The sequence below is a fragment of the Tiliqua scincoides genome, chromosome 9 (genome assembly GCF_035046505.1).
Source record: "Tiliqua scincoides isolate rTilSci1 chromosome 9, rTilSci1.hap2, whole genome shotgun sequence".
Classification (NCBI taxonomy): Eukaryota; Metazoa; Chordata; class Lepidosauria; order Squamata; family Scincidae; genus Tiliqua; species Tiliqua scincoides.
Window position 1 is genome coordinate 9,406,225 of NC_089829.1, and position 13,376 is coordinate 9,419,600.

The window sequence follows — 13,376 nt, forward strand, 5'->3', positions numbered from 1 at the left end:
GGATTTTGAAAATTACAGCATCATCCAGCAGGCTCCCTAATAAAAGGCACATGCCTGTTTTTCTCTGACCAGTGGTGTGCCAGGCCCCTACCTAGGGAGATAAGCCATACAAGGGGCTTCAACTAAATAATCTAAGTTCCCCAAATGCCATGGTGATCATAGCACCCCCTTTATCTAAGTGCCCATTCTTATAATCAGTCATTGAGAGCAAGGAGCAGAGCATCCCATCAGGTTCACCTACACCACCTAGTCGTGACCTTCAAAGGAAGAAACGCAGGGGGTAAAATCACTGAGGTGAGCATCCTCCACTATAAAGAGTCCCAATTCTCTGTTCTCCCCCCCCCCCCCATGTATAGGCTGGTCCTTGTCTACTGACTCATGTCTGAATGCATAAGCCAATAACTGCTGTGCAACATTTATTAGCAGCAGGTGCATCAGCTCCATCCTCTGAGTCCCCTTCAAAAGTGAGAAGGAGCAAAACCTATTACCCTTAGTTACCCATCCAATCAATTGTCCCTAAGGGGCAGATAATCATATACCCCCTATCTACTCTACTGCTCTTTCCCTTATGCTCAGGGGGGGAGAAAACAAAAAATATCCAGTGTATATTTGTATAATCCTGATTAATAGCATGACAGCTGCACTTGTCACCTTGCTTTAAAATACACAAATTTAGTTCCTAAACCTACCCCCTTTCCCAATTTATCCTTAACCACGACGCAGAGAGTCTTTTCAAATGGAGAGTAATCTCCCCATGTGGTACATCTATACAGAACACCCTATGGTGCTCTGCATGGGAATATTTGCAAAAACTCCTGCCAAGGATAACTACCTACTTGCCTCAGTCAGTCCTGGGGCCCATCCTTGACCAGGCCTGGTCCCAGTTTGGATAAGGTTATTTCTAAGACAACATGCATGTGACATCCCATATGAAACCCTCTCTGTTACCCAGGTAAGGGGGGCATTAAGAAACCCCATTGCCCTGAAAGTATTGTATCTAGTGTAGCTCTAACAGTCCCAGACCCTTTCCCCACACCTGGAGCCAGCACACCTTCTCATTCTGTCTCTGGACAGATCATAAGAACATAGAAACAGCCCCACTGGATCAGGCCATAGGCCCATCTAGTCCAGCTTCCTGTATCTCACAATGACCCACCAAGTGCCCCAGGGAGCACACCAGATAACCTCATCCTGGTGCCCTCCCTTGCATCTGGCATTCTGACATAGCATTCTGAGATCAGCTGATCACAATCCATTGTTTCTTCAGAGCAGCAGTACATCTTCGCTTTTTCTGCCATCTATCCTGAACTCAGTCCCATCACAACCCAGGCTAATTCTGAATTTTTAAGCTGTTGCTAAAATGTGGATCTAATAGCATAGCATGATTTCAAGCATTCAGACACTCAAGCATTCTAGGTAATCCCTACAACATCCTTTTGTAATGTAAACCTGAGGTATTCAATCTGTGCATCCCGCCTCCCTAGTGAGGCATGGCTAGCCTCCAGGGGCGTTGCCAAGCATCTCAGGGAAAGAGGTGGCCGCAGCTGCTCTGCTCAGCTGCAGGTGCTACCTCCTGACTTGCTGCTTTTCCAAGGCTGAGAACAAGGTGGGTGGGGCAGCATGATGTGGGAGAGAAGGCTGGCTGGGCAGGCAGAGGTGCCGCATCTCATCATGGAGCTCTCTCCATGTACAACCTTGCTGCAATGACTACGTTTCCCAGTGTACCCCTCACCCTGGGCTTCCTGGGTTTGGTCAAGGCTGGAGGAGAGAAGAGTGTGGAGGTGCTGCATCTCATCAGCACAGGGGTGCTCCTGGCAGGCTTCAAACTGGGAGGGAAGAGTAAGTACAGGCAGTGCAGGAGCCTCTGCTCCAGGGGGGGGGGGTGTCCAAATGCCCCAGCTTGCATTCCTCCATCTTGCCTGGGGGAACAGGGGTAGCATCTGCATGCTGGGTGTATGTGTGTGAGCAGTCCCCGTCTACTTTGGGGTGAGTTGTAATCTTGCTGTATGTTGCTGCAATCCTTTCCACACTTTCCTGGGAGTAAGTCCCATTGACTCAAATGGGACTTACTGCTGAGTAGACCTACATAGGCTTGGGGTCTGTGCCAGCTTAACCCACGATGTTCACCTTTCTGTTCCCCCTCTTCAAAAAAGAAAAAAAGCCACTCTTGATGGCTTTGTCTCTAAAAATTGATTAAAAATAAAAATCCTTTTTAGCCATTCCCCTTTTTCCTCCTGCCTCCTTTGGGGGGGGGGGGGTACTCTGTTGGTTGCTATTGTAAGACAAAAGGCACAATCCTAGCTAGGTCTACTCAGAAGTAAGTCCTATTGTGTTCAATGGGACTTACTGCCAGGGAAGTGGGGTTAGGATTCCAGCCAAACAGTCTCTGGGTCTCAGTTTGCAATTAGCATATACACACAAAACAAAGTCTTCCCCTCCCCCAGCAGATTCGTCACTCCCCCCCTCCCTTTCCAAAACCCTCCAGGTGTGCTGCTAACAAACTCAGGGCACAATCCTAACCAGGTCTACTTAGAAGTAAGTCCTATTTTGTTCAATGGGACTTACTGTCAGGTCAATGTGGTTAGGATTGCAACCTCAGAGTGCAGGCAGCCTTGTTTCCAGTGTATAATTATAACACCTTCATCCCCATTTTGGGGGTTACTGAGGTGAGGTGTTGTAATGGGGAGCCGTGGCCAATGGCTGCAAGGATCAGGGGAGGTTTGAGCCGGAAAAGTTTGAAAACCACTGAGGTAAACTGATATAATCCCTAGGTTGTGGAAGATGGGTAGAGGACCAAGAGTTGCCTAAGGCCACTTTGCAAGTCCATGGCTAATTTTAGTGAGCAGCACATGTTCTTACAAAGTGCTGCTGTGGTATAGAGGTTAAAATGTTGAACCAAGGTGGGGGGGGGGGGATTCAAATCTCCATGCATTCAAATCTAACATGCAGGGTGTTATACTCCCTTAATGACTTTTGGACCAGTTTCATCTCTCAGCTAAATCTAGCTCACAGGGTTTATGTGAGGATAAGATGGGCACTTGAGTTTCTTAGAGTGATGGTGGGGAGAAATGCCTTGCTAATGAAAAAAAATATAATAATAATAATGTATTTATATACCGCCTTTCTTGGTCTTTATTCAAGACTTTATTCAAGGCGGTTTACATAGGCAGGCTTTATCTAAATCCCTATTAAATAGGGATTTTTACAATTTCAAAGAAGGTTCTTTCTTTCAAGAACTATTACATTCAAGGTGTTTCATTCCGATCTGGCTTTACATTCTGGCCTCCATCCTCCCATGCTCAGAGCAGATGGAATTGCTCGGCTTCAACTTGTCAGCTGCTCCAAGGTCACACGGTGCTGGTGGCCTCGAACTGGCGACCTAGTGGATGTTATCTTCAGGCAGACGGAGGCTCTACCCTCTAGACCAGACCTCCTGCCCATGTTGATGTTAATGAATGTTGTGGGATGCTTTGAGAGGGAGAAATGGTAGATTTTCTAGAACCCTTCTCCCCTATGAATCTACCCCCACTTCAAGATCAACACTAGAGACTCCTCTTCCACTGAGATTAGGCAGTTGGCAACTTTTCCATGGCAGTCCCTTCTTTCAGTTGAATGTGCTCCCCCAACAAGTGAGGAAGACACTTTGGAAGACTAGTGACTTCTTATAGTTCTCCTTGTGGAATCTTGCTGCTGAGACTGTTTGTATCCTTTTGTATTTTATTTCCCTTTGTCTTGTGTAAAGTCTTACATGTTTCCAGAGGGGTAGCAGGCATGTTAGTCTGTAGCAACAAACTTCGTGCAGTGTCCTGGCACCTTGGAGTTGAACACATTGATTGTAGCATAGGCAAACCATAGTCCATGAAAGCTTATGCCACAATACTGAAGTGCCATAATACTTTTTTGTTATAATTGTTAGTGTGTCTGTTGCCACTTGGGATATCAGAAGATACTGGTTTGCTACCAGAGAAAAAGCTTTGGGCATTCTGGTTTTGTTTTTTTTAAAGCTGCATCAGATTGTTTCAATACCATCATAACTAAACCAAAATTCTATTTCTTTCCAAGAAGCAAATAGATGTGTACTGTTTTTCTTTTCCCTCTTTGCCCTTTAAAAGATACCTGTAAAAATGAGTTTAAGTCTAGGGGTAAAAATAAATAAATAAAACGTATTGGTGCATTCCATCTGCAGTTTGCTTAAAGCCTGAAATAGTCAGAAACGGGTGAGGTTTTTAAATGTGCAAGTCATGCTAATGTGCTGAACAGATGCAGTCCTCCTTCCAGCAGAGGGGTTTGGCATAATTCCTCTTCCCTCTTTGTCTCTGTCTCCCTCTCTGTGCTGCTGCAGTAGGGCAGGAATCTGCCTGCCCAGGCCTCCAAGGGTTAAACAGTCCTTCCTGTTTGGCCAGGCAGGCAGTTAGGAAATCTGTTCTTAGTGCAGAGTACAGCTGTTTGTAATCCGCACAGCGAGCTCCACACCCTCTGGCCCCAAGCCTGCTTCTCTCCCTCTTATTAACAACCTTCTGTTTGATTGGTGTCCTGTCGTGTCTCTGATTCCTCCAGCCAATTGAGCCTGGTGAAGAGCTCCTGGTGTGGTACAATGGGGAAGACAACCCGGAGATAGCAGCTGCAATTGAAGAAGAGAGGGCCAGCAACCGGAGCAAGAAAAACTCCCCGAAAGCCAAGAAAGGTAAGGACTCGGGCTCTCTTGCCCTGCCTGTGAAGGAAAGGGGGGAGGAATGGGACTGAGAGTGGTGTGATGCAACGCACAAACTTTTTTCTCCCCTCCCAGTTCCTGCTTGGCTGATTAAGAATCACTGTAATACTTTCAGTAAGGAGTGTCATCCTAGCAAGTATGTCCTTTTCCAGACTTCACTGCCTGCTCAGTTTGTTCTCAGTTAAAGGAATTCTTTTCTGTCCTCTCTCTTCTCCCCCCCCCCCGCCTTAAACACAGGACAGTAACATACTTTTCTGGGGTGTTTTGTGGGGAGGGAATCTTTCACAGTCCCTTGTTTTTCTTTTGTGTTTGTAGCTTAGACTAGAAACTAAACTCCATCAGACCTGAGAATGAGGAAATAACATCCTGGTGATTCAAGCTCTTTTTTTTTTTGTGCCCTTTTTCTCTCCAAATTTGGGAGATGAAGTGATTCTGGTTTTACTGCATCAAGTATTTTAGCTCCTTTTGATGTTTACAGTGTTGGGTGTTAGCAGTCATAGTTTGCAGGTGATGATTTTGAGTAGATCCTAAAAGCCTTTCGCCTTATTAAAACCTGTAAATATTTTATCTTGTATGCTCAAATGCTTCTGTTATAATTACGATCAGTGTGTGAAGGATTTTAATAGTGTTGAATTCATGCAGGTTGTGGCTTGGATTTTATTTTAACTGTGGCGTTGAAATTTGGGAGATGGCATACCAGGAGCAGCGTTTGCACTTGTGCCTTCATTTACAGCAGTACTGTTTCTAATGCAGCACTTGAAAGCTTGAATCTCTGTTTTTAAATTTTATGGGTTTTTTTTTGTTGTTGCAGGTTGAAAAGTGAACTGTTCCCTTATATGTGTTAAGGGCATATTTTAGTTCAGTGGTGGGCAGGCTTCTGCTCATGGGAATTTTGTTTTTGGACTATAATCTCAAAGCCCCACTGAATGGAGTCAGCTGCAACATGGGGTTTGGGGGGGGGTACCAATTTCCTACTGCACTCCATAAGCCATACAAAATGAAAACTAGTGCATCCAGGTAATGTATTGGTTACTACAAGCTAGTGATTCTAGCGCAAAACTCCCGAACAGACCTGGTGAAAGGCATACATTTATACTCTTATTTTACAGATGAGGAACTCTGAGGCGAGATATAAGTAGCTAGCAGAAGGCCGCTTCTGACATAACTGTTTAAAAACTATATCATAACAGACCAATTTATTTGATTTTCTCTATAAATGCGTTGTTTTTGCTGAAAAGCATTATATAAATATTCATCATTGTAATAAATAATTTTCCAAATGGATTAGCTAAAAGCCCTAGCTAATCTGCTGAAAATCACTCAAAGATCTGCTAGTCTCTTCTGCCCATCCCCTTTTTCATTTGTGTGTTCGCAAATTGAGGAAATGTTTTTGACAATTCAAAATATGGGTAGGCAAAATGGAAGAAAATCCCTTTTTTGTGACTTAAAACAAAAAGTATTCCAGAATTATCTCTATTGGAGTATGTTGGCATCCTGTTCTTAAAAATCTAGCTTAATTCAGTACTTTAAAATGTGAGCTTGTCTTTTCTAGAACTGAACCGCCTTGGTAAATTTTCAGTGGTTTTGAGTTGGAGCTTTTGGGCCAATTGCAGTAGTGAGTGCAAGTGAATATTTTGATATTTTAAATGTCCTGGACATGATGTTTACATATCCTAGAAAGTGCATATCTCTTGGGTATATCAGTGAAGGGGAACCAATAAGAAACTGTTTTTACTTGAACTGGGTCCATTTTTTAGGCATGATCATTTGTGTTCTGATTACAGATGCATTGCCATTTATTCAGGTCATTTTAGGTACTGGGGAAAGGATAGGGTGTATTCAGCTAAACAGGCTAACGAAACATAGGAAGTTGTAGGAGAAAAAGCTGAGGCTACAGTTGTGTATGGGGAAGGAATCTCACTGGAACTGAACAACGAATTATTTGCTGTGGAGTAAATTGCATACCTGACTGCACACCTGTCAGTTAAACAATCATTGTTTTTTTTAGTGTTCAAAGTGTTTGCAAGTTTGGTTCACTTTTTTTTGTATTGTGTGACCTGAAAGGGTTTCAGTGAAGTCTGGAATTTGTTGCACTTGAACATGTTGCCCAAGTTTACTTTCACTATATGTAGCAAACCTAAAATCCCTAAAATTGGTAGCCGTTGTACCAAATTTAGAAATGATGTGGTCCCTGTCTGCAGGCTCTAAAAGTAAAGTTGAGACATCTTAAGGAGGAAAGGGAAGGAGACCCAATTAGGAAAAGCCAAGGGGAATGGTTGTTGCACCCTAGTGGGTGGCCTCTTTCATTTGTTCAAGAACCCATTTGTCTGAATCTTTAAATCAGAGATAGGCAACTAGTAGCTCACAAACCTGTTTTGGGTAACTTGTGGCAGACAAAGGGCTCTGGCCGTCTCTTCTGCAACTGGTTGGCTGGCAGCTGGTCACTTGGGAGAAGAGGAGGAACTCATGCTTGCTTCTCCCTCCCCATGTGGTGTGCATAGTTGTGGCGGGCTTCTCTCTCCTCCTCACAGCAGGTGCCACTGGGGCCTGCGGGCATCATGGTGCCAGCAGTGCTTGAAGGAATAGCCGAGTGAGTATTCTGTTAGTAAGGAACTTGAGGGGTACACGGTTGGTGGTGAGAGATTTGGGGGCTTTTTGTGTTTTTCTTTTACCATTGCTATGTGTGGACTACTCACCTCCCTTGGCTCTGAGATCCCTGTTCTATGTTGTTTACTTCTTCTGGGTGAATGTTTGTGACTGTTGCAGTCCAAGAACATTTCCCTCACCTCTGTTGGCACTGAGACCCCTATTCCATGTTAATTTACTTCTGCTGCTTTGGGGTGTGTGCTACAATCCAGGAACAGGAATGAGTTGTTCTGTGTTACTCCTGGGCTGGTTGTGTTTTTCTGAGAAGATCCTGGGATGAAAAATGCTGTGTGGGCTACTTTGTCACTATTCTGGGTTCTGTTTTAGCATATAATTTAAACCAAGGCTGATTAGGGACATGTTTTGGATGGCAGGCATGTGTGAAGCAATAATAAAATGGAGTTGCCTCTGAGTATGTGTAGAGTACAGTGCGTTTCAAGCAGCAGTTTTTTATTGGGTATCTTCTTGGCCCCTATTGCTGAAATACCTGAGTGTCTCCTGAGGGCTTAGAAGGCAAACAGATTGTGTGCTTCAACTCTTTCACACACTCCAAGGAGCTGGTGGCTGGGCTAGGTAGCAGGAATGGCAGAGGTTGTTATGGCCGTTTGTGCTGGTATTTCATAACAAAGCTTCGCATTCATTTCTGACTCCTCCTGAGATCACCTCTCTTAGGCAGTGGCTTCCTTAGGTAATGTTCCTTGTGTACTTGCAACCTTTTGGTGGACTGAATTATATCATCTCCATGCCAGGTGGAGCCATCCCAACTTACATATTCCTCCAGTATCCAAACTGTATGCTTGCACAAATAACAAAGCAAGCTTCTCTTTGTTCTTTCCCAGTCATTGGAGCACCCTGGCACCAAAAATTCAACTTCCAGAAAGCTGAGCTGAGGTTTTGTGTGTACTACCACACAGGCTGCAGTCCTATTCACACTTTCCTGAGAGTAAGCCCCATTGTTAAGTATATCCATTGGTTGTGTACCCCTGCTTTAAATTCAACTTCTGACTGGAGGGGTGGTGGTGTCAGAGACTGATCAGGCTATGGCAATATCCGTTTTAGTTCTGAAGTTACTCTGGCTATTCAAGAAGCAGTTCTTAAGAGTCCCAATGGGAAGCTTACATGACTCCGACATAGTTATGAGAGCCACTGTGGTATAGCAGTGAGTTTCTGACTAGGACCAAGGAGACTGAGATCTCCCCCAGCCATGCAACACAGTGGGTGACCTTGGACTAGTCACAGATATTCTTGGCTTACATTGCCTTTCTGTCTTGGGATAAAATGGTCAAGTGAGGAACCATGTGTGCCTCTCTGAGCTTCTTATGGGAAGGGTGAGATAAAAGGGTAAATCTTAAAATACTAATAGAAGCAGCCCTGGGGGGAGAAGAACCAATGCCACACTCATGCCACAAAGGAGGCCTTGTTATCCCATATTTTCCTTGTCCATAGCAAAGTGGAATGTTAAAATGACAACAGCTGTAGTCCTCAGAACCACACAGTTCAGAATTGTTCTAATGAGCCCCCAAAGGCTACTGCAGTGTACCCCCTTTCCTCTTGGTGACAGTTTCCAGAGGGGTTACCATGTTAGTCTTTAAGATGACAATCTTTGCTGAGATAGCCTAACACATGTGTTTAGTGTGAGCTTTTGAGGATTAGAGCCCGCTACATCGGATGAACTATAAAATCAGTTTTAATGCTAACATAGGTGTGTTGGTCTTTAAAATGCCACAAAACTTTTTGTTACTTTTTCTCTTAATGATTGCAGCTATGGTAGCTGACCAGTTTCTCAGCCTAATTACACTAAACTGGAGGTATTTCACCCAGTGGGCAGTATTGGCTACCAGGTGGTCATTGCTGGCTAAGCTGGTCGTGGCTGTTGCAGGACTTTTTGGAGACAGTCACACATGACTGACTGCAAGCAAGTTTCATGCAATTTCCTGTCCAGTCGCTTTCATGTCAGAAAAGTGAAGAGTCCCAAGTCATGTCAGACTTGTGAAGAGTCCCAAAGATCCAAAGACTGTCAAAACAAGTGGCAAATCCTAATCCCAATTCTCTGTCAGGCAGTGTAGCCCTACATTTTTTATGGCTGATGCTGTTTCTTAATCTTCTGTCTGTGTTAGATCTGAGTGAGAAAAGCAGTTGATTTCTGGCTTCTGTTAGTGATTCAGAAAAATTCTGGGACTTTTTTTACAATTTCAGTGATTGATACAAAGGGGCAGAGGGATAATTTGGGTTTGATGATGATGGATTATACTACATGTGCATGTTAATCATACAAGTGCATGGTTAGGGTTAGGTTCCAGAAGTCTGTGCTTAAATTGAAACTATTTATGCAGCATAAAATTGTGAATAACCTTTTGTAGTGATTGAAAAATAGTATGGAAATATTTATTACATAGGTAATTCATTCTCTAGTGAATGGTGGTAATCCTGGAGGGGGGGAATCAAAATTTCACATATACGCCAATAGGTTCTGAGCTCTCTGTGTCAGCAGAGCTTGGGGGGTGGACAGCACAATGAAAGAGTCAACCCATTGCACCAGTGGCTGTGAAGAAGGCCGATTCTGCATTCATGATAATTAAAAAGCAGTCTGAGAATAACACTTCCAATATTATTATAACATTGTATGAATTGATGGTAAGGCCACATCTCAAAAAGGATATTGTGGAACTGGAAAAGGTGCAGAAGAAAGCTACCAAAATGGTTACTGGACTGGGGAATCTCCTTGTAAGGAAAGGGTACAGCATTTAGGGCTCTTCAGCCTAGGAAAAAAAGTGCCTGGGGAGGGGGGAGAAACATGATTGAGACATAAAAAAATGATGCATGGGGTAGAAGTTCTTTTCCATCTTGCATAACACCAAAACCAGGGTCATTCACTAAAACTGAGTGGCAGGAGAGTTAGAACAGACAAAAGAGAATATTTATTTACCCACAGTGTGTGTAATCAGTGGAACTCCTTGCCACAGGAGGTGGTGATGGCACTTTGCCTTGAAGAAGGGGTTGGACAGATTGATGGAAGAAGGATCCCTCACAGGTTACATGCTATGATGACTATATAAAACTTACGGGTTTTAGAGGTAGCATATCTTTGAATGCCAAGGGAGTGGCAACAGGATGCGGGTCTCTTGTTGTCTTGAGTGCTCCTAGAGGCATCTGGTGGGAGACTGTGAGATACAGGAAGTTGGACTAGATGGGCCTTTGACTTGATCCAGCCAGGCTACTTTTCCCCTTGTCCTTCTAAATGATTCCAAAACTTTAGGTCCATAGAAGAGTACATGCTTTTTCAGCTCTGAAGAAAAACATTCCATTGAACAATTGTTTAAAAATAAAGTCCTCAGAAGCTTTTAGCTTCAAGGTTTGTAGCCAGTACCCAACACCTATACTCCTTTGCATGTTTATCTCCAGGGTCAGATCTACTGTTAATGGATGGGAGGGGGAGCAATGGAATGTCCTTTGTAAAAATGGGAGGGCAAATCATGGAGCAATTTCTTTAAAGGGTGTGAGGAAATAATGGAAAGAACTTTTAAAATACAGAAAAATGAGATACTCCCCTACCCACCTTTAAGGCATTAAGCAGAAATTCATCAGGTGCATCTAAGAAGTGACTAAAGAAGCTGCACCTATTGAGTTTCTGATTGGACCCCTTTTATCCCAGTCCAGTGTCAAACTGAAAGACCAAAGGAAAGTTTGGAGCCTAATTTGTAAATTATTATTTGTAAAGTCAACATAAAATATGGGGCTGTACAAAACCTTTTCTACTTGTACATTGCTGCAAGTTATCTTGCAAGTTTCCATGCTTCTTATAGCACAAGTAAAAATGGTAAGTGCCTGAACTTCCATCACAAATCAAAAGGATTTTGATATTGTAATATTTTATAGGTGTAAATAACGTTACATGGGAATCGTAACTCATTCTAATAGCATGAAATCAATTGGCAGGGCTATCTCAGTGTTGGAGTCTTTTGATTGACCCATAATAAAAAAATGACATTTATTCTGTTTGTTTCTGACTTCATTCTAGGCAGGAACTCCTTATTGATTGCCCTTCTGTGATTGCTGTGTCCCGTTCCCCCCAGAATTAGTAGTTTCTGCTTTTATTTGGTTCAAGTCAAGGAACCCCAGTGCCCTTTCTTGCTGATGTGTCACATAGGAAGGTGTAGCTCCTGCCAAGTTGCTTTCAGGTACTCATTGCATATTACTTCTTGGATATTGATCCTTCCCATGATTATCACTGTAAATGATTTCCAGAAAGTTAGAAATACCTTTCTGTTAACCTCACATATGAAGCTGCTTTGTATGTCTAGGCCTGCGGTTTTCAAACTCTCCGGGAGTTTGAAACACGCAGTAAGTCTTTGGGGGGGGGGAGCAGCAGGGGAAAGGCAGCGACGCAATCCCCAGGATCGCCTCGCTCAGGGCTACAGGGACTGGGATGCACTCACCAGTCCCTGTGGCAGCCATCCCTGTGTGCGGGGAGCCCTGCGCGAGCGCCTGCAGGGTGCCCCAGGTCAGGGAAAGGGAGAGTGGAGCGATCTGCTCTGCCTCCGCAAAAGGGTGCACCCCAATCCCTGCAGCCCTGTCAGAAGGGAAAGTGGAGCGATCATGCTCTGCTTTCGGTTTTGCAGAACGGGGCGTGATCACTCCGCTTTCACTTTTCCTGACCTGGGGAGCCCTGCCAAAGGTTGCACAGAGCTCCCCGCACCCCCGGGAGGCTGCTGGAGGCTCAGGCAAGTGCACCCAAGCCCCTGCAGTCCCCCTGAGCGGCGTGATCCGCTGCCTTCCCCCTGGCTCCTGGCTGCCCCGCCCCTTAAGGGGGACAGAGGCCAAGACCCACAGTCTGGGGTGTCACGACACCCCAGTTTGAATACCACTGGTCTAGGCTTTAACAGCTTTCTCTTGGGGGGGGGGGAACAGTGTTTTCAGTTCTGCTTTCCATGATCAAAATTCTATACTAAAGTAGCAAAACCTGTAGTCTCAAATCTGTAGTCTGCCTTGAAACTCACTGGGTGACCTTGGGCCAGTAACTGCCCAAGGCTCAACCTAACCTACAAAAGGAAGAATTAGTTGTTTATTAGAATGAGCCATTAGAATTAGAATGAGCCATTAGTTTGTTTGATTTTCTCTGTAAACCACTTTGTGAACTTTCTGTTGAAAAGCGGTATATAAATACTGTTAATAATTAATAATAAAGTGGGAAGAATCATAAACGCATCTTTTCTTGGAGGGAGGGCAGGATAAAAATGTACTAAATCTTAAAATCCCTTGTAACAGGATGTGGCAAAGTTTGTAGCTGGATATATGCAAAGCAAATACTAACCCACTGAACTATAGACCCTCCCTTTATATTCAGTATCTGGCATCTGATATAAAACTTCACAGTTAGGAATATTCACCACTATTATCTTGTGTTTAGATATAGTACATTTGATGCCTATAGTGCTTTGTAAAGTGCAAGAGGGAAAGGTCTCTTCCCTAAGCTGCTTTTGATCCCAAATTCAACATGCAGAAGACTAGAGTAAGGGGAGAGATATGAATACAAGGGTGTGAAGGAGACGAAAAGGGATAAATAAAATATCTCACCTGATAAGTAAACATTATTGGTAGCTCAATAAAATGGTCATATAGCAAATTAGACTTGGTTATGTGAATTATTGTCACTGTTATTGGGTAGAAGCTCTGTTTTTAAATTAAAAAGTGGTACTGAAGTAGCAACCAGTTAGAATGGTAAATGAACACGAAAGATGTAAGCTTCTAAGGTCTTTAGGAAACCTTTCGGGCCTACTGAAAAACTTCCTTCAGAAAACATTTCTCATTGAACTTAAGAACATAAGAGCTCTGCTGGATCAGGTAAAGGGCCCATTTAGTCCAGCATCCTATATCCTACAGGCCTGTCAGGAAGTGGTGGCACTAGTGCAGTGTTTCTCAAACTGTGAGTCGGGACCCACTAGGTGGGTCGTGAGCCAATTTCAGGTGGGTCCCCATCCATTTCAATATTTTATTCTTAATATATTAGACTTGATGCTGC

The 13,376-nt window shown here is 43.7% G+C and overlaps 1 protein-coding gene across 2 annotated transcripts in view; it reads left to right on the plus strand.

Moving 5' to 3' along the window:
- The window catches only part of PRDM2 (PR/SET domain 2), a 73,184-nt gene that overhangs the window by 35,604 nt on the left and 24,204 nt on the right, over positions 1-13,376 (plus strand). For both annotated transcript variants that reach the window (XM_066637220.1, XM_066637221.1), the window contains exon 6: positions 4,558-4,684. In XM_066637220.1, coding sequence (XP_066493317.1) covers positions 4,558-4,684 — 127 coding nt within the window. The remainder of the gene's footprint in view (positions 1-4,557; positions 4,685-13,376) is intronic.